This window comes from Aegilops tauschii, chromosome 5, assembly GCF_002575655.3.
Source record: "Aegilops tauschii subsp. strangulata cultivar AL8/78 chromosome 5, Aet v6.0, whole genome shotgun sequence".
Classification (NCBI taxonomy): Eukaryota; Viridiplantae; Streptophyta; class Magnoliopsida; order Poales; family Poaceae; genus Aegilops; species Aegilops tauschii.
This window is the reverse complement of record NC_053039.3, coordinates 9,825,575-9,846,981: the sequence shown is the minus strand read 5'-3', so window position 1 is coordinate 9,846,981 and position 21,407 is coordinate 9,825,575. Positions and strand designations below refer to the sequence as shown.

At 44.3% G+C, this 21,407-nt stretch overlaps 1 protein-coding gene across 1 annotated transcript; it reads right to left on the bottom strand.

The window, feature by feature from the left end:
* Positions 1-1,009: 1,009 nt before the first annotated feature.
* LOC109755211 (probable E3 ubiquitin-protein ligase WAVH2) lies at positions 1,010-3,139 on the bottom strand. The gene is made up of 2 exons (XM_020314110.2): positions 3,024-3,139; positions 1,010-2,931 (listed from the first exon to the last, which is right to left on the bottom strand). The coding sequence occupies exons 1-2, from the start codon at positions 3,070-3,072 to the stop codon at positions 1,409-1,411; spliced, it is 1,572 nt and encodes a 523-aa protein (XP_020169699.1). The 5' UTR covers positions 3,073-3,139; the 3' UTR covers positions 1,010-1,408.
* Between the last annotated feature and the right edge of the window lie 18,268 nt (positions 3,140-21,407).

Here is a 21,407-nt window from a genome sequence, read left to right as displayed (position 1 = left end):
CATCCATCCCTATCTCCGATCTCCCAATCCTCCCACCCTCCTCAATGCGCGGCGATGCGGCAGCTTGCCCAGTGCCGCACGGCTGGCGGAGGATCTTCCTTGTGGCTGTGAGGGGATCATGCCTTACGACTAGCGGCGACCTAGGAATCGTCCGTCGTGTCGACGGTGACACCCTACCTCCGCCGTCTAGGAATCGCAACGGCAAGCGGCACTCCTTATGGGACCTCTTCTCTTCAAACTTATTGGTCGCCGGTGATGCTCGAGATGCCGCTCTTGTTAGGGGCCTGTGCAACGCCCCTACCACGTACCCAGGACGGGAGTGTGGCACTAAGCCCTTGCTCCTCTACGACAGGCAGGCTGGACAAGACAAGAAATTTTCTGCCAAATTTTCAGTGCAAATTCTCTCTAATTAAGGAAATCTTTTAACTCTTCTAATGTTGTGATTATATCATGCACAAAGGCTCTTGTCATCTTTCTTTGTGGTGATTTATTCATCTGCCTTTCCCATGTAATTGGTCCGTGACCTCCCAAGATTGGTGCTCATCAGGCATGTTCTAAAAAATTCTCTAAATTATAGGCTCAATTGATATCAATGGTTCAGAAATGTATTCCAAGTTTGGCAAGCTAGCCATGTTCTCCAAATAAGTTTCTTTGATTCTTATTTCTTGCTAACATGTGTGATATAGTTCAAGTACTCAACTATTATTGTGTTGTAGCCACTATATTTCCAGCACCACCCAACGATTTGGCATCATCTTGTAACTATTCCCTCCCGAAAAATATCAGTGATATATGATAAGGACCATGTCCTTAGATGTCTAGACTAACAAGTTCAAGAGTTAACTCCTAAATAATAAATGTATAATAGCAAAATATAGGTTGTTTAGTAATAGTTGCGGGCTTACTGGAATGACTGACACCCCCTTTCCATTAGTTTTAATTCATAGTATTTCCATTTTATTTTTTATTAATAATATGACTGACACCCCCTTTGCATTAGACATGATGATATTTCTGATGCCATCAGATATACTATTTTATTCTTAATTGTCTCTACAAACACCAAGCCTTAATATACAAAATATCTCTGATATTTAAACCACCTTATTTAGTTCCAAGTATTAGTATATTTCCTCATTACCATGGACGGGCGCGGTAACGCGCGACTTTAAGGTCCAGTTTATAAGAATAGAGGATAGAGGTTGTGTGAGAAGCGTCAAAGTAATCAAACTCGAGCAATTACATGCTCTTTATTTAATTGAAACAAACGGGCCGGGTACATGGATTACAATATTACAGGGAAGAGATAAACGGAAAATTACATGCAAGCCAACGTACAAACACATGCAATGCAATGCAAGGATACAACATATAAGAAGTGTTGCACACGATATATCGAGCGCGCGGTTCAGCGCTTGCTGGCGCCGGCGAGCACCTTCTTGATGGACTGCAGCGCCTGTATGGCGGTGTCGAGGTAGAGGGCGAGCGGGGCGGCGATGGTGCCAAATGGATCGTTTTTGATCTCCTCCTCGACGTCGTCGTCGGCGGTGGGCACCGGCTCCTCCGGGTTCTCCTCGAACCTCTTGGCCTGCTCCAGGTAGGCGATCATGCGCGGCGTGACGTAGAGGGAGATGACCTCCCCCTCGTCGCCCCTCCCGGCGGTGCGCTGTCGCCCGTGCGACGCGATGGTGGCGAGCGCGTAGGGGTGGCCCCGCTCGTTGTAGAGCGCCTGCGACTCCATGAAAGTGAGCAGCTGCAGCAGCTCGGCGCGTAGCGCGTTGATCATCCTCTCGCCATCGTCCAGCATGATGTCCTCCACCGCGTTCTGTGCGTCCATGATCTTGTCCCGCGCCTCCGCCAGCTTCTCGGCGTCGGCCAGGAGGCTCGCGGCGCCGATCGTGTTGGCGTGCAGCCGGCGCAGCTCCTCGGCCTGCACCGTGCGCTGGGAGGCACCGGCGCTGGAGGGGTCGGCAGGGCTTGGGTTCGGCGTGCGCACAATTAGGATGTTCTCCGGAGGCTGGCGCGTCTTCTGGCCGGCGTAGCTGTGCCGCGCCTCGGCCAAGGTGGCGTCGTACTCCTCGGTCTCGTCGCTGTCCCTGAGCGTGAAGTTGACGGCCACCTTGCGCGCTTCTCCGCTGAAGAGGGTGCCGAACTTGATGGTGATGAGGCCGCTCTTGCCGTCGGTGGTGGTGGTGTAGTCCGTGCCGGGGGCCACGGTCATCTTGTCCAGGTCGCCATCGGCGTTGTTGGGCTCGAGCGTGAGCTGCACGTCCTGCGCCACCACCGTGAGCAGGCCGCCCAGCAGCTGCGAGAAGGGCGCGCTGAGGTTGGTCCCGTCGGGCACCGCGCTGTACGTCCCGCCAGTAGACTTCTTGGCCAGGTCGCTGAGCAGCTTGTGGTCCGTGCCAGCGCCGAAACCGAAGGTGTAGACGGCCACTTCGCCAGGGTTGACCTGCCTGGGGTCACCGGAGGTCTGCCCGTCGGACATGAGGAAGATGTTGGGGGTGCGGGATTCGGTGTGGACGCGGCCGCCGAGGACGGCCAGCCCCAGGTCAAGGCCGGCCTTTATGTCGGTGCCGCCGCCGGCCGCCAGGCGGTTGACGATGGCCTTGAGGTCGGTCTGGGCAGCCTGCGTCATGGAGCGCAGCGGGTTGAGGCTGCGGGCGGTGCTGTCGAAGGTGACGATGGAGAGGCGGTCCACGGGGGTGAGCTTCATGATGACGAACTGCAGGGCCTTCTTCACGCTCTGGATCTTGTCCCCGCCCATGCTGCCGCTCACGTCCAGCACCGCCACCAGGTCCAGCCCCTCCCTCATGGCGGCGGAGGATGTGGCGCTGATCTCCACCATCGCCGTCACTGTATCCTTGGTCAGCCCCACATCTTTCCTGCTGTACGCCGGAATTGCCATGGTCACCAGCCCATCTTTGCTCCCTGCACATGCATATAATCCTCCATCAACAACCCCATTCCCTTTATGAATTAGTTAAGTACATGCGATATCGAATTAAGCTAGCTAGCTGTACCTGCATTATTCGGAGAAGAAGGCTTCTCGTCGTCGTGGAACAACGCCATGGTGCTCGCTAAGGTCGGTCGATCGAGCAGGAGGGGTAGTAGACTAAGACAGACAGAGAGAGCAGCTTCTGTATGGCTCTGCGTGTGTGTGATAGATAGGCAGGGATACCTCCCTATATATAGTATATACACATCCTACTGGTAGACAGCTTCTTCATACCGCCTACCCATCCATTTCATTTTATTCAGTCTGGCAGACATGACCCACATGACCGGCATTGGCTATAGAGCAATGTTTTAAATAGCGGGCTATGAAAAATAGCGGCGGGCCTTCAAATAGCGGGCTATAGTAGGCTATAGCGGGCTATTTGTGAAAGCGGCCATTTAGCGGCACCCTGCTGAAAAGGCTATAGCTATAGTAGTGGCTCAGCTCACTTTCGGCTTGAGCAGCAGGCTCAAACCGAGCTGGCTCACTGAGAATTTATTTGAAAGTTTTATTTTTATTGGGAAAAAATTGAAGGACTATTCAATATTATAAACACAATCTAAATCTAGTAAACGAATTACCTGGGTCATGTGATAGGTCCCTCCCCCCTCCCGCCCCCGCGTCGCTCCTCTGGGGCGACTAGGGCGGCCCCACCCTAGAGCGCCGCCGGCCCCCTTCCCCCTCCCTCCAGATCTCGCCGCCACCAGAGATAGCTGCCGGCAAGCCCGCGCGGCGTCGAGGAAGGTGGTGGCGGGGCTAGCTGTTGTTGCCTGGCGCGGAGAGCTTGGTGTGCCGGGGTGGCGGCCCCGGTCAAGGTGGGCGGCACCTTCCCTGCGACGGATGGTGGCTGCGGGTGTGTGGCCGGTCTTCCTCGGCTTCCATGGGCGGCGAGGACCCGGTGTTGGGAGCTCATGGCGGCCGTGATTCCGTCGGCCGGCCTCCAGATCTGGATCGACCAGCGCCAGCTTCATCTCCTTCACCTTATCCCGCTCGATCTAGGCTTCGGTGTGGCCTTGCTCGTCGGATCCGGGTATTGGGCGGTGATTGGATGGTGGGGCTCTTGGGATCGGGGGAAACCCTTGGCCGGTGACGGCGGCCACAACGTCGACGACGCCGCGGCGCCGATCCACTCCTTGGAGTCTTCGTTGAGATCCCGGCAGGGATGGCGGCGGCCCGTGCACGAGTGATAGAGGTCTTCAATCAGATCTGGGTGAAAACCTGCTATTGGCTATTGCCAAGGCCGGCAATGGTGACACGGTCTGCGTCGTTCCCTTCCTGAAGGCATCATCGTGGAGAAGTTCAAGGCCACTCTCTGCTACCTCCGGGGGAAACCCTAGATCAGTAGATCGGATGACGGCGGTTCTCTAGTGTCGTTTCCCCCTTGGGGGCGTCATTCTTTGAGGCGCACACGGGCTCGAGGGACCGGAGGACGGCGTGCTTCATCTTCCACATTGATGGTGGCGGTTCTCGGCGGCGTGGCGCTGTGGAGACTCGGCATCTGATGCGCGGAGATGGACTCGCGCAGGAGGAGGAAGTTGTCTGGCGTCAAGGTGGCATTGATGGTAGATAGGCCTGAGAAGGTTAGTGCATCAGTTCTGCTCCGAGGATGGACCGAGGGAAGATGGAGATGACGGCCCTTGCAACGTGCGGTGCTCACTGGGAGTGTGCTAGACCGGTGTGGGACCCAATCCAGATAGTGGCTTGGATGGGACACCCGGCTTTAGATGTTAGACTTTGGTGCGATGTCTATTTGGTATTAGGCACGGACATTCGGCACGCCTTCATCAAGGGGATAGGAGTAGCAACGGTGTTGCCAAGATGGTGGTTTCAGGCTTATTGATGTATCACCTTGTACTCGCTCCTTCCATCTATATAGGGCCCAATACGTTTTTCGAGGCTAAATTTGACCAAGTGTTAGAGCAATAATATATGACATGCAAGTTACACAAAGCATACCGTCAAATTCATACGTGAAAGAAGCTTCCAATGATATAATTTTCACATTACACATTTCGTGTATTATTAATCTTATCAATAGTTAAAGACGGTCTTGAAAAACGCATTAGGCCCTATATAGATGAAAGGAGGGAGTATGATCTTTGTGAATAATTAATAATATGGCTGCATGCATCGTCCAGATACAGAGGCCGGAGGTATATCCTACTTTTCCGAAAAAAGTAAATGAATTACCTTCACTCCGGAGAAATTTTGCTGGAAGGTTTGAAGGTTTGGGTTCCTGTAAAAAGGAAAGAAGGTTTGGGCATTCTTGCAACCGTTGGCCAAACGTACTTTAGGTCCAAACTTTCAAACGCCGGGCCAAATGTGCACAACCTTTCCTAGAATATTCAAGGTAGGTAGACTGAATTACTTCAATTTTTTCCGTTTAAAATGAATCTTCGAATTGGACTGAAAATTACAGAACTTGTCCCAACTAATATCCAAAGGGCGAAGAAAAGTTTTCTCGAAATTTTCCAGCACACTGAAGGAAGGAAGATTGCATTGGTAGAAGTTTAGCAGATTCTTATTTCTTTTAGAATTTGGTGGTTTCATTACGGTTTTGATGGCAAACAACAAAACGTTATGATACACTTTGAAACAAGAAAAAGAAGCCTAACAAAACATTATGCAATACTCTTAAATGAGACAAACTTCCCCAAAAATAGGTAAGTATGACACGAATCTCAAAGCAACGGCAGACAGTGAATGCATGCATGATATACCACGTCCATGTAGGAATATCATTTCTCCAACAACTAACGAGATACTATGTACTACGTACTACATAACTTCCTTATCTCGCGTACCTTTCCGCTTTATTTTATTCCAATTGCTATCTACTGTCACATGTAGAAATTCTTCGAATTTCCTAATTTTTTAAAATAACTATAAGTTGAAGTGGTCATAAAGTTTGAATTCTGGTGGTTTGCAATTTTGATTCTTTCCAAAGAATTTCGAAAACGGAAGGGTTCGATCAAACTTTTACAGCAGCAACTAAAACAATATAACATGTTTCAGCAGCAACTATAAAAGTTGAAAGTCGTTCTCATATACTAAAATAAACGAAAGAAGTAAATCTAGATATAATGATGCCAAGGAACAACTAATAATAAGCAAACCGAGCCGTGGTGTACTATAAAACTATTTCAAAAATAAATAACCAAGGGCTCACTTTACTCGATTACAATTTTAAAAATTCTACACTATTTTCAGGAAGTCTAGAGGGTGTACTTGTTTGGAGGTCTTTCTACAAAAATAGACCCACAAGGGTTTGGATCATCATTCAATAATATGTTGGACTATAATATGTTTGGTCCAAATCCACCCCGCACCTCACCACATTACACACGAAGCGTCTATGGTTTCTCTTGCCCCCACCCCGCGCGACAGAGGCATCCAATGTAGTGAACGGGATCGACAGAGTATGGTAGGGTGGACCTTAGTTGTAGAGTGTGGGCCATGGTAGGATTTGCGCTCACCATTGGTTTCAAGATGGACGCTGCCACTGCCAAGGTAGAGCTGTCGGGAGCCTATAATCCACCAATCATGGGTTTTGCTTTCACACATAGGGACTAATTAATTAGAAATGAAAATTTGATGTTACCCCCACGGTCTGAAAATCCTATACAAAGCAAATCATATCTACTACTTAAGAATGCGCGAGTTCCAATTCTTCTAAAGCCACCAAAACTAGTGTACCCAGAACAACCCACACCCCATGATCTAATCCATCTAATTAATTCTTGCTTCCAAGGTTTTCCAGTCAATCCAAGGGCTCATATTCAATGTTCTGCCACAGTCCCATGCATGTCTAGCCCCAATCACGTAGCCACGACCTCCCTCACACTATCCTCCCCTAATTAATTAGGATGTCCAATATCTATTCTAGCACTAACCAATTAATTATATCCTACATAATATCATTGTGCAATTAATATCTTGTCAAATATTAGTGTGCAGTGCAATCAATATATTGCCTAATATTAAGATCGCAATGCAATCAATATATTGCCTAATAACGTGCATGACACATACACGATGCCATGAAATTAATATATTGCCTAATATTAATGTGCATCGAACGTACACGATTACTAGTAGATCGATAAACGAGGAGGTTGCATCTATAGAATTAATATATTTTTCCTAAGCCACACACAAAGAATTTCGTTAGTAGACTACACTACGATTTCATTCATGTCATTTAATATAGTAAAGGAAGTGCGCATATAAATTGCAAAGGCTCAACTAGCTAGACCGGACATTCATTTTTCTAGACTATATATTGGCCTTAAACAAACAATTTAGATAATAGACTAAATAAATAAAAAATGTATCACAAAATAATTATATAGCCAAAGAGGTGTACGCAGAAATAGCGGTACCTTAACAAGCTTGATTGAACCTTCATATCTTAATTTCTAAATTATACTACTGATGTAAGACAATTTTCATAGTGGGGCACGAGATGTCGTGGGTTTAATTTGTAAGAACCTATGCACCTCGCATTACAACTGCCCACTAGGTACCGTCTAACAGTTTTAGTTAAGGGGACAATCATGGATTAATAAAAAGGAAGGTTTCGTTTGGAAGTTGATTTTTCTATATTTTTTAAAAGCAGCAACAAGCCCTAGTAAAGCAAATATATCACCAAGTTTATACCATCTATGGCATTGTTAGCTCAGATGTCGTCGTCATCGGGTTGGCTGTGATAACGGATAGAAGATGACATGGATCGCAGTCGTTAGGGTTGTGCTGCTTACGTGTTGTACCGGGTCTGGTCACCATCTCCTCCAATAATGAACCGAGAATTTTATGGTTTTTAAGCTCAGGTTCCCTATACAGGATAGATTCAACATGTTGACCCACATAGAAGCCCCTTGGGTTTCCTTGAGCCTCTTGGCCCTGGCTCGATCAAGGCCAATAAGTGACGCTTGGTTGCAGAGCATGGGGCCAAGGCGGTGGTGTGGATGCGAGGGTGGTACCATAGGATTGGAGCGGGAGATGAATCAGGGTCAAATTACTATCTCCAACCCGCCAAGTTAGTTATGTGATTTGATGAATTTCACATGGTAATTGGTTCGAGGCGGCTCTTGCAAGTCTTACGTGAGAAATTGTTAGTGACTATAGGATTGAGGGCTATATCGTTCAGAAAATAGGTTGTGTCTAGGAAACAATAATTAATTAGGACTGCAAACAGATGACTTTGTCGGTCTTTCTACAGTTACACAATTACCAACTTAATGGTCTGATGTTGCCTTAAGCTTATCCAAAGCAAAAGATATAACACAATGTACATTATACTCTTCAATGTGGAATTATGATGGAAGAGTTGAATAATACTTTGCCATATTCCAGAGAGCTTAATTAGTACCATATATTTCCTGATATTTAACAATTCATCGGAGAGAACACCCATTTGTAGCTACAACAGTTTAGCTTGCTAGTGTTGATTGTCCAGATCCATCACGTCATTTTATATGTAGTCAAATAATTGTAGAGAAAAATTGTGATGCTTAACCTAGACTTCAACAGTTTTCCAGACTCTATTGGGCCTAATCAAACAAACCCCAACCTTAATGGTTTTCTAGAATGCACTATTGGCCCTAATCAAGAAATTTAGATCATACATAGATTACACTAAGATAACAAACCACATACTTAAAATATAGTCAAGTAGGTGCACAAAGACATAGAGATGCGTCAACTAGATCAAACCTTCATATTGTCGGGATTATACTACTTACCCTCAAAAGACAATTTTGATATTCCCACGACAAAAATTCAAGGGAAAATTAGAATTTGTGCACCTCGCTACAATTGTCCCTTTACTACTGTCTAACATTCTAAATTGAGGGGGTAAAACTATGGATTAATAAAGGGCTCTGCTACACCTATGAAGGAATGAACATAAATGTTACGTAATTAGCCACATGGCAAATTGTGATTGAGATGGAAAAGTTATGTAAGCTTTTGTAAGTCGTTTGTGAGTGTAGGATTTTTGATTAATAAAAGGGGAGGTTCGTGTATATGAACTAATATTTCTTTATATATGATGACTTGCTAGGACTGAGTAATTTGCACTAGGTCCTTAACAAGGATTTTTTAGTAAACTTTCTACCTTGCTAAGAACTTTCTACCATGCTAAGAACTTTCTACCTTGCTAAGAATTACTAATTGTGACTCCAAATAGATGACTCGATCGGTCTTTCTTTAGTTCCACAATTGCCAACTCAATGGTGAGATGCATGTAGCCTTAAGCTGATCTAGAGAAAAGATCAAATGTAATTTAAATTATATTTTTTTTCCATGTGGAAGTATGATGGAAGAGTGAACAATTCAGTGATGTATTACAGAGGGATTAACTAATCACTAATTTTTTCCTTTATTAGGAAACAACTAATCAGCTATAAAACCCTTTAACAACCATAGCAATTCAGCTAGCTAGTTGACTGGGTTTGAAATTTCATCACGTCATATAATATGTAGTCAAACAAGGGTAGAGAAAAATTGGAATGCCTAATCAGACAATCATAAATTTTTGGACGATAATATTTGTCCTAATCAAATAATTTAGATAGTATGTACACTACACCAACAAAGCACGTCACATGTTTATAATATAGTCAAGTAGTGTACAAATAAATAGTGATGCGTCCTCTGGAATGACCTTATGTATGTCTATATTATAGTTGTACTCACATAATACAATTTTCATGTTCCTACAACAGATGCTCATGGGAACACTAGCAAGAACTTTTGCACCTCACTACAACTACCCCTTGAGATCCCACAATTCTTGTGACCCTCACTACAACTACCCCATGCCATCTCATAGTCTTAATTAAGGCGGAAATCATGGATTATTAAAAGGGGCGGTTTTTGTATGTTAATTGATATTTCTGTATATATACTAACTGTCTTGGAATGAGTAATTTGTAGTAGGTCTGCGACATGGAAATTTGGCAAGCTCCACCTAAATAGTCAAATGAAAAACAAAACACTGGCTTGCTGCGACCAGAGCCTGCCGCCACGACCTTCTCCCCTCACTTGTACTCCCCCTCTCATTGTTTCTGGTGGTGCACCCTGGGAATTCATGCTAATGAAGTGATGATGGTTGTGGGGATTTATCTCATAGTGCCGCACAAGGAGTTGTGGAGGCGAAGTTTGAAGGTATGTTGCATGCTGGCAGAGGGTTCTTTCAATTAATTGTCATTGAGGTGACATGCCTGTGTTGGTTGGTGTTGACATCAAGTTACAGTGGTTCAATTAGCGTGCCATTGACGTTGGCTAGTGTGGTTATCGTCCTTCTTGAGAAGGAGTGGTCCCTAGTGGTGTGTTTTGCTTCTGAATTATACCTACTGATGGTTTTTGCTCATTTTTTCTACAATAAATAATTAAGAGTTTGTGGTTTTCCAACTCAGTTTTCCCACTACGAAAAAGGTTCATCATGTTGACCTACACCCGAGGCACTTAGGAATTCCCTCTTGTCTTGGCGAGCAGTATAATGGCATGGGCCTAGTGGAGGCTGGTAGTTTTTGCTCGGTGATGAGGTCTGGGGTTAAGGGAGCACCCTGCACATGATAACGGTGGCCTAAGGCCGAAGCTGGATTGCATCAGGCCCAACTAATATCTTCAATCCACCAAGTTAATTGATTAATTTTATAAATTTACTAACCAATTTTCTTAGAGGGGGTTCCTGTAAGTTTTATATACACAAAACTTAATTACTACAAGTTAGGGACATGTCTTACAATAAACTGTCAATTAATTATTTTTCTTTGCTAAGAATAACCAATTAAGACTAGAAAATAGATGGCTCGGTCTTAGATACCATAGGTTCTATGCCTATCTTACAATAAATTGTCGATAATGGAAACTTTCTTCCTACCAAAGAATAACTTATTAAGACTCCGAATTGATGACTCAGTCAGTCTTTCTACGGTTACATGAGTTCCAACTTCATCTCACATGCAACTAGCATATTAAAGACAAAAACATCATGTATACATTATATTCTTCCTTGTGCATGTATGTGCAACAAGTCAAACAATACTTACTTTTATGATGGAACATGGAGCATTGAACAATATTTTGTCCTATTGTGGAGGGCTTTCTCCGTCACTAACATCCCTCATCTTCTTTTCTGAGAAGTAAATATCAGGTGGAGTAATATGCATGGAGCTTTTCAATGTGATAGAGATCGAACACCCATTTATAATTGTTATGTTGTCTAGGAGGTGTACACAAAATAGTGATGTCTCCACTAGATTGAACCGTTGTATTATTATACAACCTCTGTACACAAATGTAAGATATTTTTGTAGTTTAAATTAAAATACAAAAACATTTTATATTTAGGAATAGACGGAATAGACTATACTACCTCCTCGCAACAAATAAATTTTATATCCCACAACACACATACATGTTACAGGTAAAAAGTACTTCTGCACCTTGGTGCAACTACCCCTTTGCTACAGTCTAGGGGTAATCTTGGCTTAAAAAAGGAGGTCTGCTATATCGTACCACTGGCAAAGGACACGTTCTGTTGTTGTTGCCCCCTCTATGTGCTGACTTCCGCATCACACGTGAGAGGGGGTGTTGAAGTGTGTATGTGGATTGCCTGGAACTTTTCACGAGTTTAGATTGATGGGAGAACTGGTTAGTTACATAAACTGGCAACCAAGAGGATCAGCGTTCAAAACTCAGTAAATGCAATAGATAATTGCGGCCTATCGCCGCTTCCGCTGCCCATGTCATAAATCCAAGGGAGCATAGATGAGAGGGGTAGTGTTGGAGTGTAATGTCCGACCCTCTCCATCAGTTCGGACTCTTGGTTGCGTTGACTAGTGCATGAATCTTAACACATTCACATATGTGCACATCGCATGCAAGGAAGTGCATCATGGACAATAAAAAAGAGGATGTTGGAACATTTTTTTCTTTTTTGTGAAGACTTACTACAAATGATATCGAGTCCAAATAAAAAAAATCTAGTTGAACTTTTTGTGTGAACATATATCTAGTTGAACTTGATTGCAAAGACCATGATACTTTTAAAGACTTGACCATTGGGAACTACCAAAAGACAACTTGTATAGTTTGTCAGCACAAGATGATAATTAGCAAAACCGGCAAACGACATTACAACCAGAAGATACGAAGCCAACCATGAGTTAAAGAAGAGGAGAATGGGTATGCAAATTGATAATTTTCAACATATTGCAGGAATGATTAGTTTCTTTTAAATTTTACATATATAAGTTAATTGGTTCTGCAAAGAACAACCGAATTATCTATGTAGTGGACATCAAAATTCTAGCTCGAGCTCTTACCTAAGTACCAAAGCAAACGCGCGCACGGTGTAGCATGTACACTTGTTATATTTCTGTGTGAAGACTTGCAAGTAATGGCACCAAATGATAGTAAAGAAAATATTCAGCCAAATTTCTTAATTAATATTTTATAATGATGATGATCCACATATCTTCAGTGCTACAAAACTATTAGACGGAAACATGCACTAGCAAAACCTTCTGTTTTGGCCTGAATCAATATTATAACAGCAGTGAAACATCAAGTTATGCAACTGAGTGACTGTCTACCTTAGCTCTTGCTTGAGCATATTTATATAAAATTATAATCGTGTAACGGAAATTTGGCAAGCTCCACCCACATATTATAATGCAAAAACCCAACACGGTCCCAATTCGCCTAACAGGAGGCAACAAGGGTGGCAACGAGAGCCAGTGGTCTTGACGTCCCCCCCTCAGTTGCCACCCGCGCTACTACTAGCCTATTACCCCGCGCCTAGTAGTATGCTCTGACACTCCTCGGGTTGGCTGCGTATATGTTAGACCATGATATGGATCATGTTCCTTAGGGCCAGTGTTGTGCTTTCTTATGTGTTGTACCGGGGTTTTCTAGCTTGAGCAGTGCTATATGCCTAAGTTAGGCATGTCATTTTCCCTTGCCGGGGTTTTCACCCGTTTTACTCCAACAATGAATGAAGAATTGTAAGGTTTTTAGCCCAGCCTTTTGGTACGGGATGGATTGAACAGGTTGACCCACATAGAGCCCCCTAGGGTTTCCCTTGGGCCATGGCATCCAATATCGTGGCACTAGCTCAATCAAGGCCAATAGGCGGTGCTTGGTTACGGAGCATGGGGATCGAATTAATTTCTCCCATCCGCCAAGTTAGTTAAGCTACTTTATAAATTTCACATGCAATCAATTAGAGGCAGCTCTTGCCAGTCTAACATAATCAAAAGTTAGTGACCACATGATCGAGCCTATATATTTCAATAGACTGTCGAGTATGAATGGGTTATCTGGCTAAGAATAACTAATCAATACCCAAATAGATGACTCGGCCAGTCTTTGTTCAGTTACTAATTTCCAACTCCACGGTCAGATGCAACCTTAAGCTTATCCAAAGAAGAAGATAAAACACAATGTACATTATATTATTCCATACAGAAGTATGATGGAAGAGTTGAACAATACTTTTTTGTATTACGAAGGCCTTAATCAGTCACTAACATTTCCTGATACTTTATACTTTTTAGGAAATAAGCTATTAGTGAAAAATACCCACTTACAGGTACAATAATTCAGCTAGCTATTGTTTACAGCATTCTAGATTTCATCACGTCATTCAATATGTCCTTGAGCCCAAGAAGTGTAGAGAAAAATCGTGACGGTTAACCCGGCCCTTAATAGTTTTCTAGATTGTACTATTGTACCTAATCATAGAAACCTAGACCTTAATTGTTTTCTAGACTGCACATCTGGCCCTAATCAAACAATTTAGATAGTGCTTACGTAGATTACACTAGGATAACACACCACATATTTATAATATAGTCAAGCAGGTGTACAAGGACACATCCATGCGTCCACCAGACCAAACCTCCGTATTTCATATTCTCAGGACATCCGTTCAAAGCATAATTAAGAAGATGTTGAGCACCTCACTACAACTGCCCCTTTGCTACTATCTAACATTCTAAATTGAGGTGCAATCTTACGGATTAATAAAACGGGAGGTTAATGTATGTGAATTCATATTTCTTTATATATATTATAATTTGCTAGGACTGAGTAATTTACACTAGGTCCTTAACAAGGGAACTGTTTAGTAAACTTTCTACCTGGCTAACAATTACTAATTATGACTCCAAATAGATGACTCGGTGGGTCTTTCTCCAGTTCCAAAAATGCCAACTCAATGGTCATATGCATGTAGTCAAAGAAGTGCAAAGAAAAATTGGCATGCCTAACCCAGACTGTCGTAGTCTTCTAAACTACTATAATATTGGTCCTGATCAAACAATTTAGATAGTACGTAGACTGTACTCACTGAGCACATCACACATTTATAATATATTCAAGTAGTGTACAAATAAATAGTGGCGCTTTCACTAGATTGAACCTGTGTATTTTCTAGATTATACTATATATGTACTCGCAAACGACAATTTTCATATTGTCACAACAGCCGTTCATAGGATAGTTAGCAAGAATTTCCCCACCTCACTACATCTGCCCCTTGACATCTGAAAGTTCTTGTGTACCTCACAACAACTGCCCTTTGCCATTCTGCATTATTAATTAAGGGGGCAATCATGGATTAATAAAAGTGGAGCTTTCCGTATGTGAATTGATATTTCTGTATATATGCTGACTTGCAAGGAATGAGTAATTTCCAGTAGGTCCTAAACGAGGGAATTGTCTTGTAAACTTGGCAGCACATCCCGTTGTATTAGTATAAAGAATAGCAAGCCTTGACTAGAATCAATACTTCTAGAGACTACACTGTAGGGGGGGCGGTCAAGCATAAAATTTCAAAAATTGACAGCACATGGTGATTAATTAGCAAAACCAGTGCAATCATACAAGTATAATCTACCAAACTCACTACGCATTAATGTATTAGTAACGCGGGGGGGGGGGGGGGGGGGGGGACTGGTTATGCAAGTTGATATTTTTCGTCAAACATATTGTAAGAATGACTAATTTCTACTAAATACTAAATAAAGAATTTAGGTTTGTTAAGAAAAGAATAGCTAGGTGGTAGACAGTAAATTTATAGCTCGACGATGTGAGCTCGAGTCTAGCAGATTAACTTCATCTAATTTGTGGTACATTTGTAGTGGGCTTACACAAGTACAGGCTTAGTCAGGATTGTCATATTGAACTCAAAACTTCATCTAATTTGTAGTACATTAGTAGTGGTCTTATAGCCTCGTACCAATATTATTTTGATATTTTTTATCTATACATCTTTTAAAATATACATACACATACAAATTAGGGAAACCTAACGCTACTGAAACTCGAAGTTATGTGTGTGTACACACATACGCGGGCACGCACACGCACGCACACACTGAAGATTAATTTGCAACATGCAAAATTTGGTAAGCTCCGCCTAGACAATCTAATGCAGGACAAAAAACGGGCCTGCGGCGACCATAGCCTGCTGTAGCGACCTTCCCCCTCACCTGCCACTCTCCCTCTTTATTGCCGATGGTGGCCTCCTGGCAATGCATGACAGTGAAGTCACTGCGGTTGTGGGATTACTTCTCAATTCTCATGGTGTCGCACAAGATGTGGTGGGACGAATTTTGAAGACTTGCTAAATGGTGGCGGAGGGGCCTTTCAGTGATCATGGACGCGGCATCTCCATGTCACGTGTTGTCAACATCAGGTCGCAGTGATTCAATAAGCATGCCGTTGATGTCAGACTAGTGTGGTTATCGTCCTTCCTGTGTTGGAGTGGTCCTTAGGGGTTTGCCGTGCTACTGAATCGTATTGACTCACCTTTTAGATGTCTAATTTCGTAGTGAGGGTTATAGCTTGATTTTTCTACAAAATTTAACTGAGGCTTTATGGTTTTCCACCTCAGTTTTCCTCCTAGCGGCTGGATTTATCATGTTCGCCTGCACACGAGGCACTTAGGAATTTCCCCTGCTTCGGCATGCAGTATAGTGCCATGGGCTCAATGGAGGCCGGTAGTTTCCGCTTGGTGGTGGAGTGTAGGGCTGGGAGCGTCGTGTGCATGTGACAGCCGTGGAATAAGGCCGGAGCTCGATTGCAAATTAATATCTTCAGCCTGCCAAATTAATTTAGTCATTTGACCCATTTACGAACCAATTTTCTTACCGGAGGTTCTCATAAGTTTGTATATGCAGAAGTTAGTTACCACAAGTTTGAGTCATGTCTTACAATAAAGCACCGAGTAAATATTTTCTTCCTGGCTAGGACTAATTATGACTCAATATAGATGGCTCCATTGGTCTTAGTTACCACATGTTCGAGGCCTATGCTACAATAAGTGGCCGAGTAGAAAAAAATCTTCCTGACTAATAATAACTAATTAAGACTCCAGACATATGATTCCGTCGGTCTTTCTTAGGTTACACGCAGCTATAGCAGATTAAAGACACAAACATCATGTACATTATATTCTTCCATGTGGACGTATGCACAGCAACTTGAACAATACCTATTTTTATGATTGAAGAATCATGCACAAACAACCCTCATATTTTTTGTTGTTGTTGGGAAATAACTATCAACCGGAGTAACGTGCATGACGATGTTGAATGTGATTGGGATCGAATGCCCATTTACAATTATTATGTAGTCAAGGAGGCGTACACAAAATAGCGAGGTCACCACTACATCGAACCACTCTATATTTACATGTTATCCTACGTACTCGCAAAAGATAATTGTTCATATCCTCACAACAGCCAATCATGCCATAATTAGAAAGAACTTGTGCACCTCGGCACAACTGCCCCTTGCTACTGTCTTGGGGCAATCTTTGATTACTAGAATGGGAGATATGCTATAACATACCACTGGAAAAGGACACATTAACATACATGCACACGCATGCAAGCGCATACATCATGGACAATTAAGAAAAGGATATTGGATAGTTTTTGTGTGTGAAGTCTTACTAGAAATGACATGAGGTACAAATAAAGAAATATCCAGCTAAACTAGATTGCAAAGACCATAATACTTCTAAAGACTTGACTGCTGGGCTCTAGGCAAAGACATCTTGTATAGTTTTTTTTTTGCAGTTGACAGCTTGTATAGTTTGTCAGCACATGATGATAATTAACAAATCCAGAACACAGAATTACGCCCAGAAGCTACCAAGCCAGCCATTCATTAAATAAGAGGATATTTGGTATGCAAATTGATATGTTTTCTTTAGCATATTTTATAGGAATGATTATTTTCTATTAAATCATACATAAGTAAGTTGGCTTTGTTCTTTAAACAACAAAGATACTAGCTAGCTAGCAAACATAAAAATTCCAGCTCGAGGGGAAACCGTAGTGAAACTTCAAGTTACGCAATTGAGTGCCTGTCTACCTGAGCTCCTGCTCGATACATATTTATACTATAAATGATAGTCCTGTCATGGAAAGTTTGCAAGCTCTACTTGAATAATCTAAAGCAAAAACCCAACATTGTCCCGATTTGGCGAAAAGGAGGCGACGCGGGTGGAAACCAGAGCCAACAGTTGTGACCTACCCCCACTTGCTACTTCCCCTCACTATTGCTGGTGGTTGCCGACTGGCATTGCACGTGCAGTGACCTAAGTTGTTGTGATTTCTCTTGTGGCGGTGCCACATGGTGTTGCGGAATCGAGCTTCGGCAGGGAGCAATCAACAACGTAGGGGGCCTGCGGGTGGTCAAGGAGGTGGTGTCGCTGCGTTATCCGGTGTTGACATCTTGTCACATGCATTTTGTAGTTAAGGAGGTGTGCACAAAATAGCGATGTCTCCCTGTTGGTAATCGTAGCATAATTTAAAATTTTTCTACGCTCACCAAGATGCATCTATGGAGTCTACTAGCAACGAGGGGAAAGGAGTGCATCTACATACCCTTGTAGATCGCGAGCGGAAGCATTCCAATGAACGTGGATGACGGAGTCGTACTCGCCGTGATCCAAATCACCGATGACCGAGTGCCGAACGGATGGCACCTCCGCGTTCAACACACGTACGGTGCAGCGACGTCTCCTCCTTCTATATCCAGCAAGGGGGAAGGAGAGGTTGATGGAGATCCAACAGCACGACGTCGTGGTGGTGGATGTAGCGGGTCTCCGGCAGGGCTTCGCCAAGCTTCTGCGAGAGAGAGAGAGGTGTTGCATGGGAGGAGGGAGGCGCCCAAGGCTGTAGGTTGCTGCCCTCCCTCCCCCCTTTATATAGGCCCCCTGGGGGGGGCGCCGGCCCTGGGAGATGGGATCTCCAAGGGGGGGCGGCGGCCAAAGGGGGGAAGGGGTTGCCTTGCCCCCCAAGGCAAGGGGGAAGCTCCCCCCCTAGGGTTCCCAACCCTAGGCGCATGGGGGGAGGCCCAAGGGGGGCGCCCCAGCCCACTAAGGGCTGGTTCCCTTCCACTTTCAGCCCACGGGGCCCTCCGGGATAGGTGGCCCCACCCGGTGGACCCCCGGGACCGTTCCGGTGGTCCCGGTACAATACCGGTAACCCCCGAAACTTTCCCGGTGGCCGAAACTTGACTTCCTATATATAATTCTTCACCTCCGGACCATTCTGGAACCTCTCGTGACGTCCGGGATCTCATCCGGGACTCCGAACAACTTTCGGGTTTCCGCATACATATATCTCTACAACCCTAGCGTCACCGAACCTTAAGTGTGTAGACCCTACGGGTTCGGGAGACATGCAGACATGACCGAGACGCCTCTCCGGTCAATAACCAACAGCGGGATCTGGATACCCATGTTGGCTCCCACATGTTCCACGATGGTCTCATCGGATGAACCACGGTGTCGAGGATTCAATCAATCCCGTATGCAATTCCCTTTGTCAATCGATATGTTACTTGCCCGAGATTCGATCGTCGGTATCCCAATACCTTGTTCAATCTCGTTACCGGCAAGTCTCTTTACTCGTACCGCAATGCATGATCCCGTGACTAACGCCTTAGTCACATTGAGCTCATTATGATGATGCATTACCGAGTGGGCCCAGAGATACCTCTCCGTCACACGGAGTGACAAATCCCAGTCTCGATCCGTGCCAACCCAACAGACACTTTCGGAGATACCCGTAGTGCACCTTTATAGTCACCCAGTTACGTTGTGACGTTTGGCACACCCAAAGCACTCCTACGGTATCCGGGAGTTGCACGATCTCATGGTCTAAGGAAAAGATACTTGACATTGGAAAAGCTCTAGCAAACGAAACTACACGATCTTTTATGCTATGCTTAGGATTGGGTCTTGTCCATCACATCATTCTCCTAATGATGTGATCCCGTTATCAATGACATCCAATGTCCATAGTCAGGAAACCATGACTATCTGTTGATCAACGAGCTAGTCAACTAGAGGCTTACTAGGGACACGTTGTGGTCTATGTATTCACACATGTATTACGATTTCCGGACAATACAATTATAGCATGAATAATAGACTATTATCATGAACAAAGAAATATAATAATAACCATTTATTATTGCCTCTAGGGCATATTTCCAACAGTCTCCCACTTGCACTAGAGTCAATAATCTAGTTACATTGTGATGAATCGAACACCCATTGCGTCCTGGTGTTGATCATGTTTTGCCCTAGGGAGAGGTTTAGTCAACGGATCTGCTACATTCAGGTCCGTATGTACTTTACAAATATCTATGTCTCCATTTTGAACACTTTCACGAATGGAGTTGAAGCGACGCTTGATATGCCTGGTCTTCCTGTGAAACCTGGGCTCCTTCGCAAGGGCAATAGCTCCAGTGTTGTCACAGAAGAGAGTCATCGGGCCCGACGCATTGGGAATCACCCCTAGGTCGGTAATGAACTCCTTCATCCAGACTGTTCCTGTGCTGCCTCTGAGGCTGCCATGTACTCCGCTTCACATGTAGATCCCGCCACGACGCTTTGCTTGCAACTGCACCAGCTTACTGCTCCTCCATTCAAAATATACACGTATCCGGTCTGTGACATCGAGTCATCCAGATCTGTGTCGAAGCTAGCGTCGACGTAACCCTTTACGACGAGCTCTTCGTCACCTCCATAAACGAGGAACATATCCTTAGTCCTCTTCAGGTACTTCAGGATATTCTTGACCGCTGTCCAGTGTTCCATGCCGGGATTACTTTGGTACCTTCCTACCAAACTTACGGCAAGGTTTACATCTGGTCTGGTACACAGCATGGCATACATAATAGACCCTATGGCCGAGGCATAGGGGATGACACTCATCTTTTCTATATCTTCTGCCGTGGTCGGACATTGAGCCGTGCTCAATTGCACACCTTGCAATACAGGCAAGAACCCCTTCTTGGACTGATCCATACTGAACTTCTTCAATATCTTGTCAAGGTATGTACTCTGTGAAAGACCAATGAGGCGTCTTGATCTATCTCTATAGATCTTGATGCCTAATATATAAGCAGCTTCTCCAAGGTCCTTCATTGAAAAACACTTATTCAAATAGGCCTTTATACTTTCCAAGAATTCTATATCATTTCCCATCAATAGTATGTCATCCACATATAATATGAGAAATGCTACAGAGCTCCCACTCACTTTCTTGTAAACACAGGCTTCTCCATAAGTCTGTGTAAACCCAGACGCTTTGATCATCTCATCAAAGCGAATGTTCCAACTCCGAGATGCTTGCACCAGCCCATAGATTGAGCGCTGGAGCTTGCATACTTTGTTAGCATTCTTAGGATCGACAAAACCTTCCGGCTGCATCATATACAACTCTTCCTTAAGGAAGCCATTAAGGAATGCCGTTTTGACGTCCATCTGCCATATCTCATAAACATAGTATGCGGCAATTGCTAACATGATTCGGACGGACTTCAGCTTCGCTACGGGTGAGAAAGTCTTATCGTAGTCAACCCCTTGAACTTGTCGATAACCCTTAGCGACAAGTCGAGCTTTGTAGATGGTCACATTACCATCCGCGTCCGTCTTCTTCTTAAAGATCCATTTGTTTTCTATGGCTCGCCGATCATCGGGCAAGTCAGTCAAAGTCCATACTTCGTTTTCATACATGGATCCTATCTCGGATTTCATGGCTTCTCGCCATTTGTCGGAATCCGGGCTCGCCATCGCTTCTTCATAGTTCGAAGGTTCACCGTTGTCTAACAACATGATTTCCAGGACAGGGTTGCCGTACCACTCTGGTGCGGAACGTGTCCTTGTGGACCTACGAAGTTCAGTGGCAACTTGATCCGAAGCTTCATGATCATCATCATTAACTTCTTCCCCAGTCGGTGTAGGCACCACAGGAACATTTTCCCGCGCTGCGCTACTTTTCGGTTCGGAAGGGGTGACTATCACCTCATCAAGTTCCACTTTCCTCCCACTCAATTCTTTCGAGAGAAACTCCTTCTCCAGAAAGGA